The 25,988-nt window shown below is 37.5% G+C and overlaps 2 protein-coding genes across 2 annotated transcripts; both read right to left on the bottom strand.

Annotated features, from left to right (window-relative positions):
- Positions 1–8,248: 8,248 nt before the first annotated feature.
- LOC108405556 (olfactory receptor 6C2-like) lies at positions 8,249–9,187 on the bottom strand. Its single transcript, XM_073214184.1, has one exon. It carries the CDS (start codon positions 9,185–9,187, stop codon positions 8,249–8,251), a length of 939 nt encoding a protein of 312 aa, XP_073070285.1.
- A 15,119-nt stretch (positions 9,188–24,306) lies between these two features.
- Positions 24,307–25,245, bottom strand: LOC108407161 (olfactory receptor 6C2-like). The gene has a single exon (XM_037002180.2). The coding sequence runs from the start codon at positions 25,243–25,245 to the stop codon at positions 24,307–24,309; it is 939 nt and encodes a 312-aa protein (XP_036858075.1).
- Positions 25,246–25,988: the final 743 nt, after the last annotated feature.

Below are 25,988 nucleotides of genomic sequence, written 5' to 3'. Positions count from 1 at the left end.
AAGATAGGTTAGCAGCAAAGGAGGCTGCAGGAGTATCTGCATTGCAGGAGACTGTTTGGGAGGGGTAACCTTCACCCCAGAGACTGTAGAGGAGATATCAGGGACGGATGAGGGGTCAGTCCGATGGCTGTACTGTTGCCAAAACCACTGCCGGTGGCATCAGCCTCTCCTGTATTTAAGGCCTTCCTGGTCATAATAAAGAAAATAAAAATGCAACAACCACGTACTCCTCAGGAAGAGGAGCAGCCCCATCCCAGGTTGTGGAGGACACATTCTCCAACCCGATACCGAGGATGAGCTGGAGGACATGGCCATCCAGTTTCACAGAGGCCATCAGAACTTCTGCCTACATGCTCATTTTCTCTATCAATGTGGTAAAAAGAACAGTGACCAACTACACAGCCACTGGGTCTGGATAAGAGAACATAAGAGTTACTTTTCAAATACCTAATTTCTTACAGTGGTCTGTTCAACTCTTTGCTACATTCATGTAATATTTTAGCTCAGTGTCACCCAAATAAGTAGCCCTTAAGCACACTGTAAAATTAAAATGTGGCTGGTTTGAAGAAGATGTGCAGTAACTGTCAAATGCATGTAATATTTAGAAGCCTTAGTAAGAAAATAATAATATACAATCTCTCATTAATAAATGTATTAGTATACAAATATGTTAAAATAATATTCTAGATATGTTGAGAAAGAAAATGTATAACTAAAATAAATTTCACATGTTCTATTTCTTTTTTTTATTGGATCTACAAGAAAATTGAAAATTGAAAATTTAGATCACATTATATTTGTATTGACTGGAGTTGTTAATGGTTTCAAGTCCTGTCTCATTAGAGAATTTAAAAAAGATCTTCATGGGATCAAATTAGGTTGTTAACTAAATAGTTTTTGCTCTCTTAATTATTCCACACAAATACCCCTTAAGAGTATGTTCCTGCATGAAGGATACGAAGTCCTTTTCTCTTTGTCAAGTGAGTGAGTTGTATCAGCTCCCACTAAGTAGATTTCTCAATACAGGACCAAATTTGCAGATATGATAAATGAAAGGAGGGGCATTCACATGGATTATGAGTCTGATAGTTTGCATCTAGGTAAAACTGGTGCTGAAAAAGCAGGAGATTTTCTTCTAAATGAAACCTTTACCTTTGATAATCAAAAAAAATGGAATAGAAATGTTCATTGATGGACACCTGCTGGATAAAAGAGGCAGACAGTCATTACTGAGAGGACAATGAGAGTACTGAAGACATCTGGGAGGTTGTTTCTATATGTCAATCAAACCGCTGTACCTGGTGATGATCCATTCAATGAGTTGTACCCATATGTTCCATCTGTTGAAGGTTTGTTTGTTCTATAAGAACTCTCAGAAATTATTGTTTTTCTTAATAAAATATCAAACCAAAATTTAGAAACTAGAACTTTATTTCCTTTCACAGAGTGAAACATATGTAGAATGAATGTGTTATATGGAATGAAACATAAATTTCTGCTTCATCAGTTACAAATAGAAAGGTACCCAACTAGTAAACCATCCAGGACTTACCTCTGACATTTCTCACTGTTTCACTTGGAAGCTGTACCTCCAATGACCTAAGTGAACCTATAGCTTAACAAAAAGACACCAGTAGGAGCATCTAAGTGCATTGTAAGGACTTGCTCTTAGGAATCATACTTACTGTGAACATGCACAAGGTTCTGTTATAAAATATACCACCTTATTTTTAAATTAAGAAATATTTCTGTGTACCGTGAATAGCTGAGAGAAGATTAAAAGTTCAAAAACAAATGGACGTGAAGGAACCTCACTAGCTCTGCAAGCCACAGTGTTCTTATATTCTGTGGGAAAACAGATATTTACATTTAAGACCTCCTTTTTTCCATGTATTTGCATCAAGTTTGCAAAAAACAAGTGAAAAAAAATCCCTAGAGGCCCTCATTCTAAAGTCTGCAATAAATCTAACCACAATTTATTTTGGCAAAAGAATCCGAACCCAAGTAACAATGGGATTCATATCCTCAGAGAGAAAAACATACAATAATAACAAATTAAATTTAAGTGCAGAAAAGTATGATTCTAATTACAAATAAGAAATATATTCTCATTTATAGTCACACGTGCTTTATGCAATGTAATGAGTAAGAACACAGACTTCCTATAAAAAATTGCAGGCATAACACAGATAATGGAACACAAAAATCTGAGAAAATAATCTTAGAAGCTCTAATATTGAGAAATATTTTTGTGGTGTTCTCCTTCTACATGCTGTCACGCATATAGTTTCAGTAAAATATTGCACACAGCAAGTTAAATTACTTTTTCACATAGATATGTCTGGTAAACCTCTTTCCTCCTGTTTCAGTGAAAGAGATATAAACTGGTATTTTATATTTCACAATGGCATGGCTATATATTTTCTTAAAACAAGGAATTTTCTTCTTCTTCCTAGTTTGCTGAGATTTTTAAATCATCAATAAATGAATATTATTTTTTTCTCCAATGCTTTTCCTACATCTGTGGAAATAAGAATACATTTCTCTTTTAGTTCATTTAAATTGATGAAATAGAAATAGGTATTTCTAATATGAAATCAAACTTGCAACTCTGAGATGAATTTACCGTGGTTGAACTATATTCTACTTTCAACATAGTACTGACTTTGGTTCACTAGTAACTTTTTTAGAATTAATGGACATTTGTTTATGAGTGAGATTCCACTATAATTTTCTTTTCTTGACAGTGCTTGGCATTTTAGATTCTGAGTTAATGGTATAGAGACTCAAGGGCACTTTTCATATTCTCTGGAAGTAATTGTTTACTTGAGTGATTACTAGAGCTTGTTATTTCAACCAACTGGGCTAGAGGTTTTGATGTTTTTTTTTTGCCATATTCATCCCCTTAATCGAAAATTTATAGGATCATATGATAATAACATGAATTTTCCATTTTAGAAGTCAGTGTCAAGAGTGTGGTAGGCAGTCATGGTCTCCAATTCCTTTGTTCAGACCCTTAAGTAAAATCCTTCCTCTAAATGAGGGTTGAACATAGTGACTTGCAACGAAATGGAGAGGATATCGTCTCCGAGATTCAGTTCTTAAAACACCAAGGCTTTCGTCTCTGTCTTGCTCTCTTTTTGTCAGAGCCCTGGGTCTGGGGTGCCAGCTACCATGCCATGAGTAACTGTTTATTTGGAGGGGTCCACATGGCAAGGAAGTTACGTCTCTGGCAAACAGTCCTTGAGGACTTGACTTCTGCCAGTAATCATGGGAGTAAAACAAGAACCAGACCCTCTCACAGCCGACCCTTGAGATGAGACCGGGCTGTTCGGTACTGTGACTGCAGCCCCGGGAGAGCCAGTTAAGCTGTGCCTGGACACCTTCCCACAGAAACTGAAAGATGTTATTTGGTTTAAGCTGCTCTGTTTGGGGTAATTTGTTACCTGCAATACATAACTATTTTAAAGAATTTGTCTATGCTCTAACTATTCAAATGTACTGAGAAAGGGTCTCCAGAATATCCCATTCACCATCCTAAAAATTCCAGCTCCTATGATTATACCCATGTTGTTCATAGTAATTTTCTGCTCTGAAAGGAATGGGATTATTCACCAAAGAGTAAACTGAAATGGCAGGCCTGGAGTGAATCTTGACGATGATGAACTGTTCCTGTGCTACACTCTAGCCACATTCCTAGGAAAACAGGCGCTCTGGGAAGAATGCCAAATGGCAGCTCTCTGGGCCCAGCTATACCCTTGGGAATGTGGGTATGGGAACAATCAACCTGAAGACTACGCCTCACAATCACCCTGAACGTCACTGTTCACCCCTCACCCTAAGCCTCACACACACGTCACTGATGACAGAGATCTAAACCGAACCCTGACGCTAACCCTATCCCCCATTATGAGGCTGGATAAGGAAGAGTTTATTGATTTAAAGAAGAACTAAGGATCAAACTCTTACATGGACATCTGGACATGGTGCTAAGATACTCCTGGGATGGCTCTGTGAAGGTATAAAATCATGGACCAAGATTAATAACATAGAGCTGCTGAAACTGCCACATCCAAATAAAGAGCTAAGATTCAAAGCTACCAAAAAGTAAGCATGTAAAAGTATATTTATGAGCTAAAACTAGAGAAGCCACCAGCTAACTGACTGTGTACCCAGACAGTCAGAGAAGACCCCACCTTCATTAAAGCACTTAGGAATGCATTGGTGGGAGGAGACTGGGCACCATGAAAACACTCAATGTTGTTTGTCCTCTGAGATCCCCCACAGAAGTAGAGCCTCTTATGGATTCTCTAAGGCCAATGGAGACACTTGGATTTCACTATAAGAGATGCTATATGATAGAATTCAAGTGTCAGAGACAGGGTAATATAATTATTGTACAGCACCAGAAGAGAAAGTAGGGACCTAAAGAGCACCTCATGTGCAGGGATCTGTGGTAATGGCTAGTGGACCGTAGTGGTGCTAAGAGTGTGAGAGATAAAAGGCCACCAAAGATACTGATTACTATAACCAAAACTGATAGAAGGTGTGTGAGCAGAAGGCTGATATCAGCTGCATAGTGGAAAACTCATGATTGTCCACCCAGCTCTCAGAATGGATCCCTCTTTTAGGTCAGAGCTCCTCCAGGACAGGGCAGACTATATGCCTTCAGTGCAAGACTCTGAAGTATATGCAGAACTGAAGTGAATCCTTCAGTCCCTCCCCAAACAATCAAAAGGCATTCACCAAATTAGATGAACACTAGAGAAAGGAGAATTCTAGACATTTCTAGACTATTGTGTAGAGTCTTAGCTGAGGGATATATCAAGTACAAAATTCTATTATACAACCAATACATTGCAGGTGAGGGGAAGTGAGGTGACAGATGGAGCCCTTACCCAATATTAGCTCACAGGGCATTCAATGATCTGTCATCACATTACTATGTAATTTTCCTGATATTTGAGTGCCATCAGAATGCACTTAGGAATGACAGAGCTCTCACCTCAGGTCACTTTACAACCTGTGGAGTAAATACAGAATGTAACTGCCAAGTGAAAGCCCTAAGACTGCCTGCCTTGGCCAAATCAGTAAGTCAAAAGTAATAATATATCCTGCACAAATGGCTGAGATAAGGGGCACCCTAAAACATTTAAACAGTGCAGGATGGATAGGTCACATCAGAGCCTCCCTTAACTGAGCAGTTTGGATCCTGCAAAACCTTCGGATCATAGTGATGATGGTGGCCTATCTCAAACTCGAACAAGTCTAGCTGCTTTTCAGACCAGATCTACAGCAAATCTCACACTTGCTACTGAGAATTTCATTTGATGAATGCTTATTTTTCAGTTTCCATAAAGAAGGTGCATGTGAGGTACTTTGCATTCACTGAAATAACCAGTAAAACCATTCACAGTCACAACTTGAGGCTGTGTTGACTCTGCTCTCTATCACATTAGAGACCAAAAGGAACCTGATCATCTGGACATTCCTCAGAATATAATTCTGGTCCACGTTAATGATGACACTGTGCTAATTAGACAGAGTGAACAGGAAGTTGCTGGTGTCCTGAATGTCAGGTAAGAGTGCACACAGTGGAAAGTTGGAGCCTGCTACATGAGCAAATTTTTAAAGATACTCCATCAGGAACATTTGGGGAGATCAACTTTAAGAATAAATGACAAGCAATTAACTCCTGTGCCTGAAACCTTGGTAGGCTTCTTCACAGGCTACACACAGATTGTCTCACCCTTTTGAATGCAATTTTGACACCTTTATCCGGTGACTCAAAGGTACCCACTCTAAATACAGCCTGCTGAGCATAAGGAGGCTCTGCTGCAAATTCATGCTGAAATGCAAGTGGCCCTGTTATTGGACCATATCATCCAGCAAATCTTGTGGTGCCAGAAGCGTTCATGGTACATAAAGTTGATGGATATAATGTATAGGAACCAAACAGCTGAGATGATGCATAGATATCAAAAGTTCTGGAGCAAACCATTCCATTACACCAAAAATGTATTCATGATTCAAACCAGTTTCTGGAAAACTACTGGGGCCTAATAAAAACTGAAAACTGAGGAAAACATCACAACTGGAAATATCACAACTAGAAAAAGTGGTTTTTCTCTGCATCTCCGGGAGTATTCTGCCCATCTTTCCCCAGAGCCTCCTTCCCTGAGGGACTGGGTACATTGCATCTCAGTTCCCTAGAGAAGATCTATAAAGATGCCTACCCCTGCTCTTCTCAAGTTTAACAACACACATGGCTGTTTACATAAAGCAGCTGAGTTCAGAATTAGAACTCATTCATGCACAGCAAACAGCCTTCCACCAGTGGTGGCCCAGTGGTGCTTGGTCTTCACCCTCTGCCTTCTGTGGATGCCAACCTTTCAGTGACCTGGGATACTTGTACTCCCCTCATGCTGAGGGTGAACTTGGACAATGAAATGACAGCAATGTACAAGACATAAAGTCATTGTCCTTGAAGAATTAAACCAAAACAGCTCAAAACCTACACTCTCACACAAGCTGTCATAATGGGAAGCATTTTCTTATATAATGTCATATAATAATAATATAAATTCTTTTGTAAAATTCTCCATTGGAAAAATATTGCCATCCTTTGCCAGATATGGGCCAAACAGCACAAAGCCACATTTTTGTACTGTGACTATTGCCCAGATATTGAAGCCTTAAATATCCTCACTAAAGCAAACAGGTACTTCTTGGAGTGGAATTGTGGACTCATCTAAATATTAAATGTGTGAGTTAATACCTTTGAAATACACTGTATAAAAAGTAACAAAATAAAATGGATACAGCTTAAGGGGTTTGTGTGTGCTTCAGCCCCCAGCAGTGTCCACTGGCCCTAGGAAATTATCACAACTTCTACAAGTCCCCCATCCCAAGGTGGCCCTTTCCTGCACCCTTGTTTCTGTTATCAATTGCTTTGTAACAAATCACTCCAAATCTTAGTGCCTTAAAACATCAACTTAAAATACCAATTATTCTCATGGTTCTAGGGGATGACTGGGATGAGTTGGATGATTATGGAGTCTGTCATTTAGTTGTAATCAGATGGTACTGGGGTTGGAATGGTAAGAAGGCTTGAGTGGGTTGTTTATCTATAATGGCTTCCTCAGGCATGTGTCTGACACCACAGCTGAGAAAGGCTGAAGAGACGGGGCTGAAGAGGCCTCTCTCTAGGTCTCCCCAGGTGACCGGCTTGGGCTTCCTCATTGCACGGTAACCTCAGGGTATTCATGCTTTTCACATGGCACCTGGACTCTCCCAGGGCACGTGTTCCCAAAAAGAGGGGGGAAGTTGCAAAGTTTCTTCTCTCTTCAGTCACACAACTTCATGTCTTCCACATTCTCATGATCAAAAGCAAGTCATAGTAGACCTGACCAAGCTAAAGGGGAGAGGAAGGAAATTACATCTCCTGCTGGGCAAATGACAAACTGAAGAGTTTGAAACAACCTTTACTCCACCACAGCCATGAATCTGAAAATGCTACTGGTGTCAAAATTAGCTACACATAATCAGCTCAGCTCACCCTTCATCATATCTATCCTTTGCAGAATCTGGCCCTCTGTTCCTCATTGTATCACCAGCAATCTGATGCTTTCAGCCAAGGATTTTTGAGTCCATCTGGCTTTTCTGAGAGTTCTTTGAACAATTACTAGAAGAGAAGGAAGTTTATCAATAAGCTTGAAAGTCTATGTGGTTACACTTTTTGTATTTCTGTGGATTTTGCCAGTAGTTCTATTATCATTTTAATACATTCATATTGGTAGGGACACTGAATATTATTAGATTCCATTTTGTAGCAATTCATATACTATGTATTGTGAGGCAGCACTGACAAGCCAGAGTGAAGATCTAGGAAGTTTTACCTTTCCTGAAAATAGATGTACTTATCTTCTTGAAAACGGAGGACAATTTAAACAGGTTGTATTGCAAGGAGAGAAAAGCAGTAACATGTCTGCACACAAGAATCATGACTAGTGAACCTTTGCAAAGTCTGAGTAGTGTTGATATAATTGTATTTAGAAGGAGATATAAAAGGTTCCTATTTCAGGGGAGTAGGAAAATGCCATTCTCTTAATGCTCATCCTTCAGCATTCTTAGAATTACTTCTCATCATTCTTCAATGCCTGTCAAATGTTACAGTTGCAATACCTTTCATTTCCATCTGTATTCTGATTATTTATTTCTTTATTTGTGTTCACAGTTTTTTCTTCCACTACTTCTTTGAAAAGAATACAAATCTTTTGAGAGTGTCATGGAAAGACTGTTTAACTTGTTTATTTCTTAGGGTATAAATGAACGGGTTGAACAGAGGGGCAATAGATGTAGTTAGCAGAGAAACTGCCTTATTAATGGCCACTTCATCCTTAGCTGAAGGTTTTATATATACAAAAATGCAGCTGCCATAGGCAAAAGACACCACAATTAAGTGGGAAGAACAAATGGAAAAGGCCTTTTTCCTTTGCTGGGCAGATGGTAATCTTAGAATCATCCTAATGATGTATATGTAGGACAGAATTATACAAACAAGGGTCATTATTAAAGTCAACACAGCACAAAGTATAACCAGCTGCTCTATGAACCATGTATCTGAGCAGGAATTCTTCAGTATTGGAGAAGCATCACAGAGAAAATGGTCAATAACAGAGTCACAGAATTCCAGATCAAGGCTCAAAGAAAGGGGTGGAAGGATGATCAATAAGCCAGATGCCCAACAACAGAGGATGAGGGTCCTGCAGACTCTGCTGTTCATGATGGTCACGTAATGCAGGGGTTTGCAGATGGCCACATAGCGGTCATAGGACATCACAGCCAACAGAAAAAATTCCGTTGCTCCGAAGAGGACAATAAAAAAAATTTGACTGAAGCAGGCTTTGATGCTGATGGCTTTGTTCCCACTTGATATGCTGTACAGGTATGTGGGGACACAGGCTGTTGTGAATGAGATTTCTAAGAAAGAGAAGTTTTGAAGAAAAAAATACATAGCTGTTCTTAAGTGAGAATCTGCCAAGATGAGCAAAATTATGGTCAGATTCCCCATTATACTTAACATATATGTAGTAAGCATGAAGATAAAGACCAAAATCTCCAGTTGTGGGTCATTGGTCAGTCCCAGTATGATGAAGCTTATTACTGTTGAATGGTTTCTCATCATGACTTCATCTATTGCCAGTCTTCACACAAAACTCATAGAATTAGGATCTAAGGAGCAATGTCAAATATGATGTCTCAAATACTGACTATAAATTACAATTAAACCAGTCACATGTATTTCCTTCTATAACCCAGTAATTCATCTTTCATGAGGTGATACTCCCAACCCCACTGTGGAGACCACAGGGAAGATAAAAACAGTTTCTCTGGAGTTATGTCATATCTCTGGCATCTCATAGCTGAACATCCTTGGACTAATTATTTAACCATTCTGTGCTGCCGGTTTCCCACCCTGTGAGAAGGGGTTAATTGTCATACTACATCATAGAGTTACTGTGAGCTTTCAATGACTTAAGCCATGTGAAGTGCTTATAATAGCACTAGTGAAATAATAAGGACTGTACACATACTGATTTTCTTATTTTCTGTACCCAATCTCTGATATCTCAAGAAGGAATTTAGCTCTTCGGGTGACATCTCTCTCCATTTTGGGCATCATTTGTTTCTTCTGCTTTTCTAGATTATACCATCAGCATGTGAATCTGCTTATTCTCTATATAATTTTAATAATCCTTCCCATTAGAGAGTGATGTTTCTATCTTATACTTCAGTATATTTACATAAGCTTGTCATATAGTTTCACCCCTCAGAAACTTTTCAATATGAATATTTCAAAATCAAATCAATATTAATCAATGACGATGGTAGAGAGGACCTAACACTGAGAGCAAACTGGAAAAAAATCAGCCCATTTTTATCTCAAATGAACACCATTATCTTACCAATTCAGGGAAAAAGAAGAACTAATACAAATTCTTATGAATACATTATCTAGCTATATCCACTCAGTCTCATTCCTAAAGGAGAAAGGAAGAGCTGTAAGGAAATCTTCAACTCTTTTTAGTACTCTTATTATTTAAAGTGGTATGGAAAAGGATGTGCTATTTTGTATCTATAATAGAACTGAGCCAATGAGAACATGCTGACTGTCAGGGTTTCAACAAGGAATTGGGAAGACACAAATGTCGAAAAACAAGAAAGTATTATGAATGGATGGACTGGAATGGAAGTTATCAGTGAAAATTTATAATTCCTAAAATATGTACATGAAGGTGTTTATAAATCTATGCATGCACACATTTATCTGTGCACATATGTTATGCATATATGTGCATCTATTTATATGTTTATATATTTTATATATATATATACTATATATATTATATATATATGTACTTGCTTACACTACTTAAGCACACTACAATGGCTAAGCAAAAAATAATCCAGGCAGTAAATAGCTCACTTACAGCCCAGACGTGGGACTGTGTTTCCACATAAAATGATCCAACATTCCCTAAGAACTGCCTGATTCAGGACTGAAGTAGAATAAGTACAAGGTGAGCATACAACATCTTGCTATTCTTAAAGTCAGGGACAAAATTGAAATATTGATTTTAAAATGAATTATTCTAAGGTCCACATAAGCTAGCTTAAAGAGTGTCTCAAGGAAAAATATGTATGAGGATTTAAGCACTGTAACTATTAAGTGCAACAAAGAATTATAGGCACTGAAAACTGAGAATTCATGGGTCCATGCATATAAGCAATCCGTTGCATCAATTATGCTGACAAGAAGGGAAGGCTGTTGCTTATAATAGCTGCCAAGGAGTAGCTACAGGTGGAAGGAGGCCTGGAGTTGGAAATCATCCTTTGCAATCATTACAGTAAAGAGCAAATCACTCAAAGACCATCAAGCCTTGCAAAATCAAGGGGAGCATTTTGTTTGAGGAGCAGGATACTTGCATGGTCTTAAGCTAGTCCACTTAGCTGCTGAAAGGGAAAAGTAGTAATTACATGATGGAGTAATTGGACAACTTAACCTGCTGACCAGATGTGTCACCCTGAGGATGACATAATACCATCTGTGTGGTACTCTAGCTGTGAATGGATGACTTAAATTGAATCATGAAAAAACATCAGAGAAACCCAAACTGAGGAAGTTCTATTGAAAAAAGAGAGTGCAGGGAAACTATATTCTACAAAATATCCATTTTAGGAATACATATAGGTTGTAGAAATGGTCCAAAGAAGGAGGCTAAAGAATCATAAAACTGGAATGCAATACCTGACCCAGTGTGGATACTGTGTACAAGGGAGAGACAATGCTATGAAGGCTATTTGTCAGGGACGTAAATGACATTTGCATTGCAAATTAGAAGAAATTGTGTTGGTATTAGGTTTACTGATAATATTACTGTGGTTTTTCAAGTAAATACCCTTAGGACATGCACACTGAAATGTTTAAAAATATAGCAGTAGAGCCATGATATATATATATATTTAAATCTTGTGTGTCTTAAAAACTATTGTGAAGAGTGATCAACAGCAAATAATAAGGTAAATGGGAAAATTTTTTAACTGTACATGCACCCAATTATTCACAAGTTTTGGTACTATTCTTAGTTGTGTATATTTCCTGTAACTCGAAATTATTTCCAAATAAAAGTTAGAATTTAAGCAAACCTCACTTCATCCTTACTGCCTATCTATCAACTCAGTTTTCTACTCCATCTAACAACTTTCCTCCAAAGAGGTATATCTAGTCTGTTTTAATTTTCTCGCTTTCCATACAAGCGTTTTTTTTTGTCATGGAAAGAGTTTTTATTGTTATTGGAACATTATTGTTTTCTTTTTTTCCTCAGTTAGAATTTTTACTATGGTAAGAACCCTTCACATGAAATCTATTCTCTTATATTTTTAGGTGGAAAATGCACTGGTAAGTGTAGACACTATGTTTGTTCAGCAGATTCCAGAATCTATTGCTCTTGCATAACTGTTACTTTGCACCATTTTGCAGCAACTCCCCATTTCACAATTCTTCCTATGTCATCTCACCTCCACCCAACTTTACCATCAAAAATTCTTCTGCCAGGGGAACTGGTCACCTTCTTATTATCAAGTGGCATAGTAATTAATTAATCTTCATCTTTGGCAAACTTGATTATACTTTAACAGCTTCTCCTCAAAAACTCATTTTACTCCTGGCCTCTTTACTCACACACTCCTGGTTTATTCAGACCCCACTGCTCCTTCCTCTTCAGGGCACTTCTCTAAACCAGCTTGTAAATGACAAAGGACCCCTGTCTCCCTTCTGCCCTCATAGCTACTTGCTCTTCCAAGGGGGTCATATCCAATCACACAACTTAAGTGACATCCAAATCTTAATGTCGATCAGATGGAAAAAGATATTTATATGTAATATATACACACACATACATACCAGTGGATCAAGTGAAAATATTATTAGATACTCTCGGCTCTTTACTTTCCTTCACACCCAGATCAGTACATCAGCAATGCTGTCTTTCACATTAAAATGTATGTTTAATCCACCAGCAGCTCACCAGAGCCAGAATACTAGACAAAATCCCATCATCTCTCTGTGAATTGATCTGTTTACAATCTTGCCCCTTCTCTACAGCTTTTTTTCTGAGATACTACTGCATCCAACATCCACTGAATTATATTTTATCATGGATAGGTTATATTCACTCTAACGAGAGAAATGGCCAAATGTTCTGGATTTATCTGATGTGTTATATACTCTAAGCAGAAAACTGATGTTCTCCTTCTTAATACAATTTCTATAAACTCAATTTATCTATAAATGTGGTAAGAAAACCAATGGCCAACCAGACAGACATTCTTGGCAAAAGCATCAAAATATTGTTTTTAAATATCCATTTTATTACATTATTTCTTTCAACTTTTTTCTACCTTCAGTCACTGTTCTGTATCTCTGCTGTCAAATACAGTTGCCACTAGCCATATATGGATATTGAGCACTTAAAATGTGGCTGCTCTGACTGACATGTGCAGCAACAATAACATACACACAATATTTTGAAGACAGTAAAAAAATTGATAAAAAAGATTTCATCGATAATTTTATTATGCATATACTTTGAAATTATAACATTCTAGATATAATGACATAAAGAAAATATACAATTAAAATTAGTTTTGTGTGTTTCTTTCTACTTTTCAAAATGATACTACTAGAAAAAAATTACAAGTGAGGCTGGCATTGAGTTTCTACAGGCTAGAGTTACTATGTTTCAGCTCTTCCCCCTTTAGAGCATCAAAAAAAAAGATTCTCTTAGGATCCAATTAGTCTGGCATCTTAACAGTTTCACTGTCATTTATTATTCCCAACAAGTATCCATGAAGAGTATGTTCCCTCCACCAAGCATTGGAAGCTGTCTTTTATATTCGTGAAGTGAGTGCTATCACCTCTCACTAAGCAGGTTCCCTAGTACAATGCCAGGATTGTAGATCCTTATTTTAAAATTCAGAGAGACATTAACCTGTGTTTGAGAGACTGATAGTCGTCAGGTAAGTGATACCAGTGCTAAAAGAGGGAGAGTTTTTTAAAAATTGAATTTTTACCATTGACAATTGAGATAAATGGAGTAGATAGACATGCAGGTGGACACTTGATAGATATAAAAAGACAGAGATCATGGAGAGGTAGACAAAGTGAGACTTTTGAAAACATCTGGGGAATTGTTTTTATATGCCAGTCAAAACACTGTACCTGGAATTCCACCAGGTAATGTAATGATGCTTTAAGTGAGTCATGCACTCATGTTTAATCTGATGAAGGTTTCTTTGCCCTTTAGAAAATCTCAGAAATTATTGACTTTCTTAATAAAATAAAAATAAAGTGTGAAAGTAGTACTTTATTTTTGCTCCTAGAGTGAAATGTATACCAAGCCAAATATGTTATGTAGAGTGAAAATAAATTTCTTCACCATCAGCCACAAAAAGAAAGGAACCTGTCTAATAAAACACCCAGTACTTACCTCTGACATTTGTCATCATTTCACTTGGAAGCTGTACCTCAAATGACGTAAGTGACCATCCAACTCAAAAAAGAGGTACCAGTAGGAGCATCTAAGTGCATTCGTAGGTCCTCACCATTAGGAACACATATTCACTGTGAATATACACATGATTTCTGAATTACAAGACATACTATCTTACTTTTAGATTGGAAAATATTTCTGTGCACTCTGGGTAGCTCACAGGAAGATAACAAATCTTTAAATAAGGGAAGTTAAAACATTTCTCTAGCATTTCAAAAGTGGGTGTTCTGATTTCCAACAGGCAAACAAATTTTTACAGTAAAGACCTACTTTATTTCCTTTATTGGTAATAGTGTACTGAAAAAAAGAACTAAATAAAGAAGTCCTTGGAGGCCCTGAATCAAAATTCTTTAATGAGTCTACTATGGCATTTTTTGGCAAAATAATCCCAATGCAAGGACCCACATCGTGAATGGCCCTCAAGAGAAAAAGATGCAATGAGAGCATCAAACTCAATTCAGGCATAGAAAAATATTCTAATTACAAATCAGAAAGTATTCATTATTATGTATTCACACATTGTTGAAGAAGTGCAGTGAGTCAGAAGATTACCTTATCTAAAATTGCACAAAAAATTTTTAATGTAGAAATATTGAAAAGTAGATACAAAAGCCAAAAAATTCTCAGAACATCTAACATCCAGAAATAAGCATTGTTATTTTTTTCCCTCCAAATGTTGTCCATATTTATGTACACATATACATTTTAAGTATACATCTCCTACACTTTATTTATATATACCATTTATACATATATTTTAATGATATATACCATTTTAACTTCCGTTGTTACCTATAAATATATTGTAAGCATCTTCCTTCCTTTTAGACAAAGAGACATAAGGCAGTATTTCTTGTTGCACTTTGGTGTTTGCTGTAGATTTTCTTTATGTTAAGGAAGTACCTTCTACCTTCTTACTTGATAGTATTTTTTAATCATTAATGAATGCACATAATTTTACCAAAGTCTTTTCTACATTTATCAAAATCATTATGTTTTTCTCTTCTAATTCACTTAAAGTGATGAGACTTAAAAAGGTTTTCTAATATTAAAACAACCTTGCTTTTTTCAGGTGAAAACACTTTGGGGGAACTATATGATACTTTGAAAATATTGCTGACTTGGTTTACTAATATTCTCTTAGGATTTCTGCATTTATATTTTTGAATGAGATTCCTCCATGATTTTCTATTTTTGACGGTCTTTGTCAGGTATGATTATTGAGTTAATATTACAGTGAGTTAGGGAAGAGTCTGTGAAGTAATTTCTTTTTGAATGATTGGTAAAATTATTATTTAAGCTGAAGAGTCTGAGAGTGTTTATGAGAACATTTTTGACTATTTATTCATCCCTTAATGATTACAACATAATTTTTCCATTTTAAATCCATATTAAGTGTATGGTAAGCCCCAGGTCTCAGAGATATAAAAGGAATCTGATCCAAGCCCTCAGGCCTCAGGCTAGGAGAGGAGAGGAGATGTTATGGGGTCTCAAACTGCTGGGCTTGGAGCAAAGGGACCTGCACAGCTGAGGACCACCGGGGCAGCTGTGTCTCACAGGTGCCACCCATGCCATGGGTCTAGTGCTGCTGGGGTGAGGGGCTGCCCACCAAGGAGCTGGATCAGTGGCATCAACCATCACAATGGGGACCAAACCTTCATGCAGGCTCTTGCTTAAGGACAGAGGTTTCCTCCTTTGCCAAAGCACAAGAAGGTAGAAGTGGGTAGCAGCAATAGGAACAAATAATACCACCTCTTACACTTCAGGCTCCTAGAACCACAAGTTTATCTTGAGCTAAAGAATATTAAGTTGGAATTTTAAAACAAACAAGACTGAGTTTTAATAACTCAAATGAGGCAGAGTTACACAGCAGGACTGAGACGACATTAAGACAGCCCTCAACCCAGAAGCACAGGACAGACGGGAACATTGGAAAGATAAAGCCATTTTATGTCTGCACCACCATGTGTTGCATAGCCAATAGTCAAACTGGCTATACACTTCCTAGATATTGGGGAGAGAATTTAGGGTGCTGGCTCTGGGTCTCAAGGCTCTATGCTAAATGCTGCACTTACCAGCTGGTAACCTCAACATATATGTGATGTCTCTTAGAACACAGTTTCCTGTTTGTCAAGTGGTGCCAATATATCATATGTCACACAGTTGAGACTTAAACAATATCTGTACACATTCAAAAATTAAAAGGGGTCACATTTTGCTCTAAAAAAGAAGGTGTGGTGTTGTAGACACATACAAAACTGTAGTAATCAAAAGAGTGTGAGACTGGCACTATTAGTGGGAATATAATCCCAGTATGGAATTATACATACAGCCAGTATGGAAAACAGGTTGGTAGTTCCTCAAAACATTAAAAATAAAACAACCTTATGATCCAACAATTCCAACTCTGAAGATGTTTACCTGAAGAAACAAAAACACCGATTTAAGAAGATATCTGTACCCCCCAAGTTCACTGCATTATGTATAATAGCCAAGATACAGAAGCAGCCTAAGTTTCTACTGATGAACAAAAGGATAAAAAATGTGATATATATGTACAAAGTGGAATTTAAATATAAATATATATAATATATTTATGTAACTATATATCATATAAATATATATAATTAAATAGTATTCAGTCACAAAAATGGAAATCTTGCTATTTAAAACCACATGGATGGACCTTGAGAGCATTATGCTAAGTGAAATAAGTCAGACAAACACAATAATATGTGATCTCACTTATATGTGGAACCGGGAGGAAAAATTGAACTTATTGACCCTGGAACAAATAGCTGGTTGCTGGAGTGGGAAGTGAGGGGTGGGAAAAATGGATGCAGGTGGGCAAAAGGTACAAATTTTCAGTTTTAAGATAAATAAGTCCTGGAGATGTAACATAGAGCATGGTGACTAAAGTTAATAATACTGTGCTGTATATTTGAAATTTGCTGAGTTTTCATCACAATAAAACTTTGTGGTGACTGATATTAACTAGACATCATGGTGATTGTTTTACAATATATACATATATCAAACTATGTTATACCTGAAACTAATATGTTTTATGTTAATTATATCTCAATAAAAATAAATAAATAAAATAAACAATAACACATATTGATGAAAATGTGGAGAAAAGGGAACCTTTGTGCACTGTTGGTGGGAATGTTTTTTGGTACAGACACTAGGAAAAAACTACAGGAGTTCCTTAAAAAACAGAGTTGAACTAATTTCTGACCCAGAAATTTCACTTCTGAGTATTTTTCTGAAGGAAAAAAAAACAATAATTCAAAAAGATACTGCACCCCATGTTCACTGCAGCGTTATTCATAATTTTAAGATAGGAAGACAAACTAGGTGCATTGGTGGAAGAATGGACAAAGAAGATGTGGTGTATATGTGTGTGTGTGTGTGTGTGTGTGTGTGTGTGTGTACACAGTGGACCATTAATCCATGAGAAAGAAGGAAATCCTTCCATTTGTGAAAACGTGGATAACCTTGAAGGCATAATGATAAATGAAATATGCCAGACAGAAGACAAGTGCTACATATATAAATGTTATCATTTACATATGGAAATCTAAAAAGTCAAACTCAGAAACAGAGAGTAGAAAGCAGTTGCTATGCTGGAGGTTGGCAGAAATTGGAAGTAGTTGGTAAATGGGTACAAACTTTCAGCTGTAAACAGAAAGTTTTGAGGATCTAATATATTACGTGGGGACTATAGTTGACAACATTGTATCATTGAATTTTGCTAAGAGAACTTAATTGTCCTCAAACACACTAAAAAATATACATATTTGAGTTGGTGTATGTGTTAACGAACTAGGTGGGAGGAGTCGCTTCACAATCATCACAATATATATTTAAATATTTTAAAATTATTTTTGATCAATTTTATCCTCAACCTGTAAAAATAAAGATAAAAATTCTTAAGTTAAACAGTGATATATCTTAAATAAATCATTTGTCTTGAACATTTCACATAGAATATTGTTCTGAAATTTGTTTGGTATACTCATGATTTAAATTGTGCTTATGTCAGGAAACATAGGCTTTCTTGAGTCAGTCTTCAAATTCCCTCCTTAAGAAAATGTGCTTGTCTGAACCAATATCAGATACTGCTATTAACACAAGTTTGGAGTCACTGAAAGTGAATTTGATCATGGATCTCTCACTCATTAAGTTTCCTAAATTCCGTGAGTCTCATTTTCTCTAAATGAAAAAAAAAGAAAATTCAGAATTATTTTGCAAAATGTTTTGTGAACTTTGTGAACTAGTAATAATATACACATGTCAAGTACTTAACAGTCCACATGAAAACTAATTTTCTTAATTAATTTAGAGTCTCTCCATTATATAGACTTCCCCAGACTACTGCTGTTCTTATCATTGTCTTTGAAAATACAACATATTTTCACTGGGGATCATAATACTTTTGATCAATTATTTTTGTATCTCGCCTTTTGGGCTTTTCTTCAGTTTTTAATTAACACCTCTTGAATATACTGTACATACAGAAAAGGAAAAATTCAACATTCGACAGCTAGAATATTTTTCTCTCAGGGCTGTCAAGTGTCTAGTGTGGTATCTCTATCCTTACAAGGTCACCAAGAGTTCTGCTGGTTTCCTGGAGCCCACTGCCCAAGCAAAGCAATTTACTACACACTAGTTTTTAATGTCCATTGCTGTGTAACATATCACCCTAAATTTTAGTGGAAAATACAACAATTATCATCATTCATAGTGGCAGGAGTAGATGGTGGCAGCTGGATGGTTCTCACAAAGGAGTTCCATTTAGTTGTAATCAGCAATGACTGGATTTGAAATCATGTGAAGATTCAACTGAGCTGATGTCCACCATGACTTCTTCAGTCCAATGTCACAACAGCTAAGATGGCTGGATCAGATGGGGCTGAGCAAGCATCTCCCTCACCACAGCCCCTCTGCAAGGCTAGCTTGGCTTCCTCATGGCATAGCAATCTCAGGGCATTTGAACTTCTCACATGACACCCGGATTCACCCAGGGTATGTTCCAGAAGAGAAGATGGAAGCTACGGCCCCAATGACCTAATCACTGAAGTGACACAACTTCACTTCTACCACATTCTAATGGCCAAAATCAACTCAAAGAGCCAGTTGATGTTACAGGGGATCAGACAGAGGTGACACCTTCTGATGGGAAAGTATCAAAGAATTTGTAAGTATCTTTAACCCGCTGAATTCATGAATCTGAAAATGCCCTGAGGACTAGAACAGCTGCTTCCAATTAATTCATCTTTGTACAGTTCAGCCCTTCCAGTGTCTTACCCCTCTGGTCCTCATTGTTTCAGCCACAGTCTGATGTCTTTAAGTCAATGGTATTCGTGTTTTACCTGGATTTACTTGTTGCCTTTGTAACAATTACTCAGAGGAAGTCTATCAATTATTATTAATTACTGCTTGGTTATGTTTTTCTTTATGTTAATGATTGTTTGCATATGTTTTACTAAATGCAGATTGTAAGAGGTAAGGAAGATCATTATAATTTTGTTCAAATTAAATACTGATTGTGAGATGGCATTAACAAGGTACAGTTGAAGATGAAGACAGAGAATATTTCCTAAAAAATCAATGTTCTTATCCTCTTGAAAGGTAAAGTAGTTTGAAAGAGATTTTGTTTTGAGGGTAAATGACAGTCTCTTCAAAATGGTGTTGGAAAATCTGGACAGCTTCATGAAAAAGAATGAAACTGGATAACTGTCTCATACAAACACAAAAATAAATTCAAAATATTTTAAAGAGCTACATAATAAGACCTGATATCTTAAAACTACTAAAAGAAAGCATAGGCAGTGAAATATTGAACATAGGCATTAGTAATTTTTTCCCTGGATATGTCTCACCAAGCAGGGGAAACAAAAACAAAACAAAACAAATGGGATATCAAACTAAACGGTTCTGCACAGCAAAGGAGACCATAAAAAAAAAGGCAACCTCTGGAACAGGAGATATATTTGCAGATGATGTATGTGATAAGTGGATCATATCCAAAATATATAAAAAACCCATGCAACTCAACCAACCTGCTTGAAAGATAGAAATCCTGAACAGATAAATTTTCCAAAGAAAACATACAGATGGCCAAGAGACACATGAAAAGATGCTCAACATCACTAATCCTCAGGGAAATGCAAATCAAAACCATAATGAGATATAACCTTACATTTGCTGGAATGGCTATTATTAAAAAGACAAGAAATAACAAATGTTGTTTGTTATGTAGGTGAGGATGTAGAAGAAAGGGAACCATTAGCTATTGTTGGTGGGAAAGTGAATTGGTGGAGCCAGTATGAAAAACAGTTTGGAGGTGCATGTTTTAAATCTGGAAAGTTGTCTCCAGCTCTTTTCATTAAAGGTTTATAAGTTTGAGCTGCCATTAAGGTCTTACTCACAAATGGCCAGAAGATGGATCTTTTAAATAGGCTATATTTGAAAGAAAAAATATTTTTAGAGAGCTTTCAATTGTTGTATTGTAACAGCTAGCCTTAGGAATTCCCCTGACAAGATAAAAGAACAGAAATTAGGCTTGGAACACAAAGTAATGTCCATATCCAACATAAATTCCCATTTTAAAAATCTGTCCCCTGGACAGAAGAATCGCTTTTAAATTATAAAGCCATTTTACCTGCACTTTCAGGAGATCCCCCCAAATTTGGAGATGGGTTATAAAGATTAATGGCCATTCACAATCCCCTGACAAAGGAAACTGATAACAACTGAACTTCCTAGGAGGCCCTCCTCTAAATGATGAACTGGTCACCAATACCCAGGGACTGATAGAGGAGGGATACTGAGGTTCATGACTACATTCTATAACTTTCAGGTCCCATTTGCAATTTTCTGACTTGCCATCCAATTGGCATGGGTTTTGAATTATGTTCTGAGTTTTGCTACTCATGAATAAATAATATATTGTTTTAAAAATTACTGTGTGTTATATCCTTTTCCTTTATAAAGAAATTGTGTACCCTCTTCACCCACAATTTCCACAGAAGTTAAGTGAATATGTTAGGGGACTGAGTTTGTCTCCCTGGTTCTTATTCCTGTTGTGACAAAGAATTGAAGGGCAGAGATTCAGTAGTGAAGCGGCGCATCAGTTTTATTTGAACACACTCGGAGGGAGGAATGGGCTAGATCAAACTGAGACAATATGAATGGAGGACAGAGAGGGAAAGAGCAGCCAATGGGCTGAGCTGTGGGCAGTACGGCTCATGATCACACAGGAGCCCTCCCCAGTAATTGTCTACACTGACAGCTGGGCCATCTATCTTGGTTTGACCCTGTGGTTACTGACGGTGTCCTGCCAACTGGATGGTGAGTCACTGGCCCTTTTCGGGGCAAGAGCTGTGGCAAGACCCGTGGGTTTCTGGTCAGACTAAGACACTTACTGTATATCATGTCACTGGCCATTTGCCTTTCGCATCCCCAGGGAATAATGAAGCAGACACATTGGCCCACATGAATTGGCTAGAAGGAAACCCTGTCTCTGATGTAGCCCTGTGGTTATATCAGCTTTTGTTGCACATGGGGCAAAAGACAATGTGGGTTGTAGCCCATTGGTGGGCTTGCTGTAGACCTTTGAAGAAGTCAGCAGAGCCCAGAAGGAGTGCCTTGGGTGCTCTAAGAGGGACTTACACCGAGTCCCACAGCAACATAGGACAACAGGAAAGGTGCCGTTACCCCTTGTCAGGTGGCAGATAGTCTATATTGGGCCACAGCCCATAACAGAAGGACATTGTTATGCCACGACTTTGTGGACACAGCTACTGGCCTTTTGGTTGCTTTTGCTGCATGTCATGTGGATCAACAAAACACCAAAAGAGGTCTCCTTTGTAGGCTATGGCCAGCCACAGGTTACTGAGAGCAATCAAGGCATCCACTACACTGGTAACACATTACAATAATAGGTGCAGCAGTAAGGAATACAGTGGAAATTTCAGGTATCATATAACCCTACTGAGGCAGGCATGACAGAGAGGTACAATGGTTTGTTGAAGTCTGGCCTGAAGTCTGACACCAATAGTCTGTGGGGCTGTTCAGCTCATTTATGGACTGTGCTATGGCATTTGAATGAGAAGCACTAAAAAGGAGCTTTGAGCCCAGTGGACATGCTAACACACATTGCTGCCTCTCCTGTACAATTGTATGTGCATACCAAATAGGAGTTATTGAAGCCAGGACATGGGCAGCAGAGCAGCAACCTGCCTGCTACCAGCCCTGCCTGCACTAAACCCTGGAGAATCTGTTGCGTGGGCATGGCCCTGGACATTTCAACACATGGACAAGTGATGGCTGGCCCTTCTGGCACCTTGGGGAAAAGGCCTGCAAGCCGGCCTCCTGTGTGTTCCTGGAGTCATAGCTGAGTGGCCCCCAAACATCACAGTAGTGTACCCCAAATGACCAGCACATAAGAGCATCTTATAGGGAAGTTTTCCTATATCTTTATGGCAAGTGCATGTATGCCCTGTAGCCCTATATATCGACCCATCTGTAACTCCCCCAGGGAGTGGAGTGAAGGTCTGCTACACTAGACCAGGTCAAGATCCCATACCTGCCACTGTCCTATCACAGGACCTGCATGTGTCCTACCTGATGGACAAGATTTGCCTCTGCTGGTGTCATTAAAATATGTATCTTATCACCTTTAAGGATATTTTCTTCTGCAGTTCCTGCAGCCTGGACCTGCCCACTTCCTGCAGCTGCCACATGATGAGTGCATTGAACTCCCTGACCATTCAGCTGATAGCCGCCTGCAGAATGGGTGACCTATGGACTTAATCTGCATAGGACTTTGAGCCTAGCTGGATGCTCCAGCTTGAGGGTTATCATCATTTTATTGCTGTTGTTATTGTATATAATTAATTTGGTTACAGTGCTCCAGTTTTCTCACACTGGGCCATTGCAGAAGATGGGGAGTGAGTGATTGTGAGATTTCTGAAAGGTTGGGCTGGGGGAAAATTGCAATATTTTCAGAATCTCTTGCCTGACCTTAGTTCATCTCCATATCACTAGGTGTTTCCAAGGTGTGGAGAGAAGTAGTCCATCTCCATATCAGTAGGTGATTACAAGTGGATTTGGGAACTAGCTTGCACCTGATACAGAGAGGTTTTGGTGGGTTCTTTTAGAAGCCAAGTCATGAGAGACATTGGTGAGCAGGATGAGACAACTCCTTGTAAGCAATAAACAGGTTTCTCCCACTTTACTTCTCCCTTTGACTGATTTCAGCTTCAAAGGTTCATTTGCCCCTGGCTGAGAATAGGTTTGCCCCCCAGAGTTACAGGTGTATGACTTAGAATCTTGAGATGACATTTTCTTTTCACTTAAAACAGCAAATCATCACTTCGATACTGGTATTCACCCTATGTTTTTCTCTGTTTTTTTTTCATTCCCAGTATATTTGGCTTAGTGTTTATTTATTTATTGCTCTTCTAACCCTATATTAATTTACTTGGATTTGCTGCCATCTGTTTGCTTAAATACTCCACATTAAAGATTTAATATTTTCATTGTTGTGTCAATATCAATCTGTTTTATGTGATTGCAGTGAAGGATTTATCTTTACCAGGAATTACCATTGCATTTCTCTCATCATTGTAACTTCATATTCTATTGGCAAATTTTAAATCATTTTTATATTGGAAAGGACTCAGTCAATGAAATATGTGAATGTTGTGATTTTAAAGATTTTTCGTTAGTAAATTCTTCCTTCTACATCTTATACTAATTCATTGTATTAAAGTATATCTCAGGTTTATGAGATATGTTCTTGTAACACTTAGAAAAGTTCTGATTCTTTTATGTATTATGTCTCTTATTTGAGTAAGGCTTTTATTTTATGTTCGTTTTTTATATGCCTGAATTGTGTGCAGTATTGTGCTAATATTTTATGATAAATTACCCAATCCTTTCAGCATTGGTTAAGAGTGAAGTTATATTTCCTGAAACACTTATTCTCATTTTTCTTCATTAACGTTATCATTTAAAGAGTTTTCTTGTAAAGAGATGAATGGGGTAACAACCCCATTCATGGGGTCATAGGGTGACTTACATTCAGGGACAATACTGAATGGAAGGCCAAATCTAGATTGGGAACAGACCAAATTAGGTAGATGGAATATATGCTTAGAAATCTGACATCAATGTTCCCCTAATCCTTTGAGAACCATATAAATCTTTTGACTAAGATATTAAAAGCTTGTTTCACTTGTTTGTTCCTCAGTGTATAAATAAATGGGTTTAACATGGGAGAAATGGAAGTAGTGATTATTGACACTCCCTTATTAATGGTCATTTCATCTTTTGCTGAAGATTTGATGTAAACAAAGATGCAGCTGCCATAGGTGATAGAAACAACGATAATGTGGGACAAACGGGTGGAAAAGGCTTTTGTCCTCTCCTGGGCAGAGGGGAGTCTTAGAATTGTTCTGATGATGTACATGTAGGACAGAACCACACACACCAGAGTCATGATAAAGGTCAATACAGCACAGACAATAACCATCTGCTCTGTGAGCCATGTATCTGAGTATGAGATCTTCAGCAAAGGGTTAGCATCACATGCAAAGTGGTCAATGGCATTAGAGGCACAGAATTCCAGGTCCAGTCCCAAGCTGAGTGGTGGCAATACGATCAACAAAGACATCATCCAACAGCAGAAGACAAGCCTTTTGCAGACCCTGTAGCTCATAATAGTCATGTAGTGCAGGGGTTTGCAGATGGCTACATATCGATCAAAGGACATGGTGGCCAGGAGAAAAAATTCTGTTACTGCAAAAACATCTGTAAAAAATAGTTGGCATATACAAGCATTATAGGTAATAGTCCTGTCACCTGTTGATATACTGTACAAGAATCTAGGAATGCAGGCAGAAGTGAATGAGATTTCTAGGAAGGAAAAATTTTGGAGAAAAATGTACATTGCAGTTTTAAGGTGAGAATCCACTAATGTGAGGATGATGATGCTCAGGTTTCCAGTGAAACTCAACATGTAGGTCATAAGTAGAAATATAAAAATCAGAATCTGTAGCTGAGGGGCATCTGTCAATCCCAGAAGAATGAATCTTGTTACAGATGTGTGGTTTCTCATTCCTGTGTCCTGACTTTTGCCAGATCAGTTTGTAAAACTGAGCAAAGTAAGCTCTGAGAAAATGGTGTGAAAATGGTTATAATGGATTTTGTTCAGAAAAGTTGAGCAGTGCATTTCAATGCACTTTGTTTTACTTAATAATGGATTGTAAATATAATTCATACTCTTGGTTCTGCTGACAGCATATAATTAGCTGGATTACAAACTTGACTTTCGAACGTTTTTACTACAATATATTGCATGATAGACATTTTGTATTGCAGCCCAGTGTACATGCTCACAACTCACACAAATACATGCTTACATACATATACCTGAAACAAAATACACTCACCCTTCGGTGCCCTACTTTCTGATGTGTTATGTTCTGATGAACCTCATTAAAAATAAACACAAACATGTTCATTGATTTTATGTCTAAAAATTGTTATGACCTGTGTTTGAAAATATAATTAAAGGATTTATGGATTCATTAAAGAATATAGTCCTAAGGAAACATAATTTTTCATGATAGTTTTTTAAATGTGCACTGCCCTTTAAATTTGTACTTTGCAATAGATTCGTTCATAGCACACTTGTCCCCTAAAAATATTTATTTTCTCACTCATCAGAACTTTACTCAGTTTCATGATCTGCTTGTAACCTTTTTTTCCTAAATAAATTAAAAACATATGAGGTGTGTTTATAACACTATATGTTTCTAGATCCATCTCCCAATGTAGTTGAAGACTCTGTTCTACTGC

The sequence above is a fragment of the Manis javanica genome, chromosome 10 (assembly GCF_040802235.1).
Source record: "Manis javanica isolate MJ-LG chromosome 10, MJ_LKY, whole genome shotgun sequence".
Taxonomy (NCBI): domain Eukaryota; kingdom Metazoa; phylum Chordata; class Mammalia; order Pholidota; family Manidae; genus Manis; species Manis javanica.
This window is presented reverse-complemented; position numbering and strand designations above follow the sequence as displayed.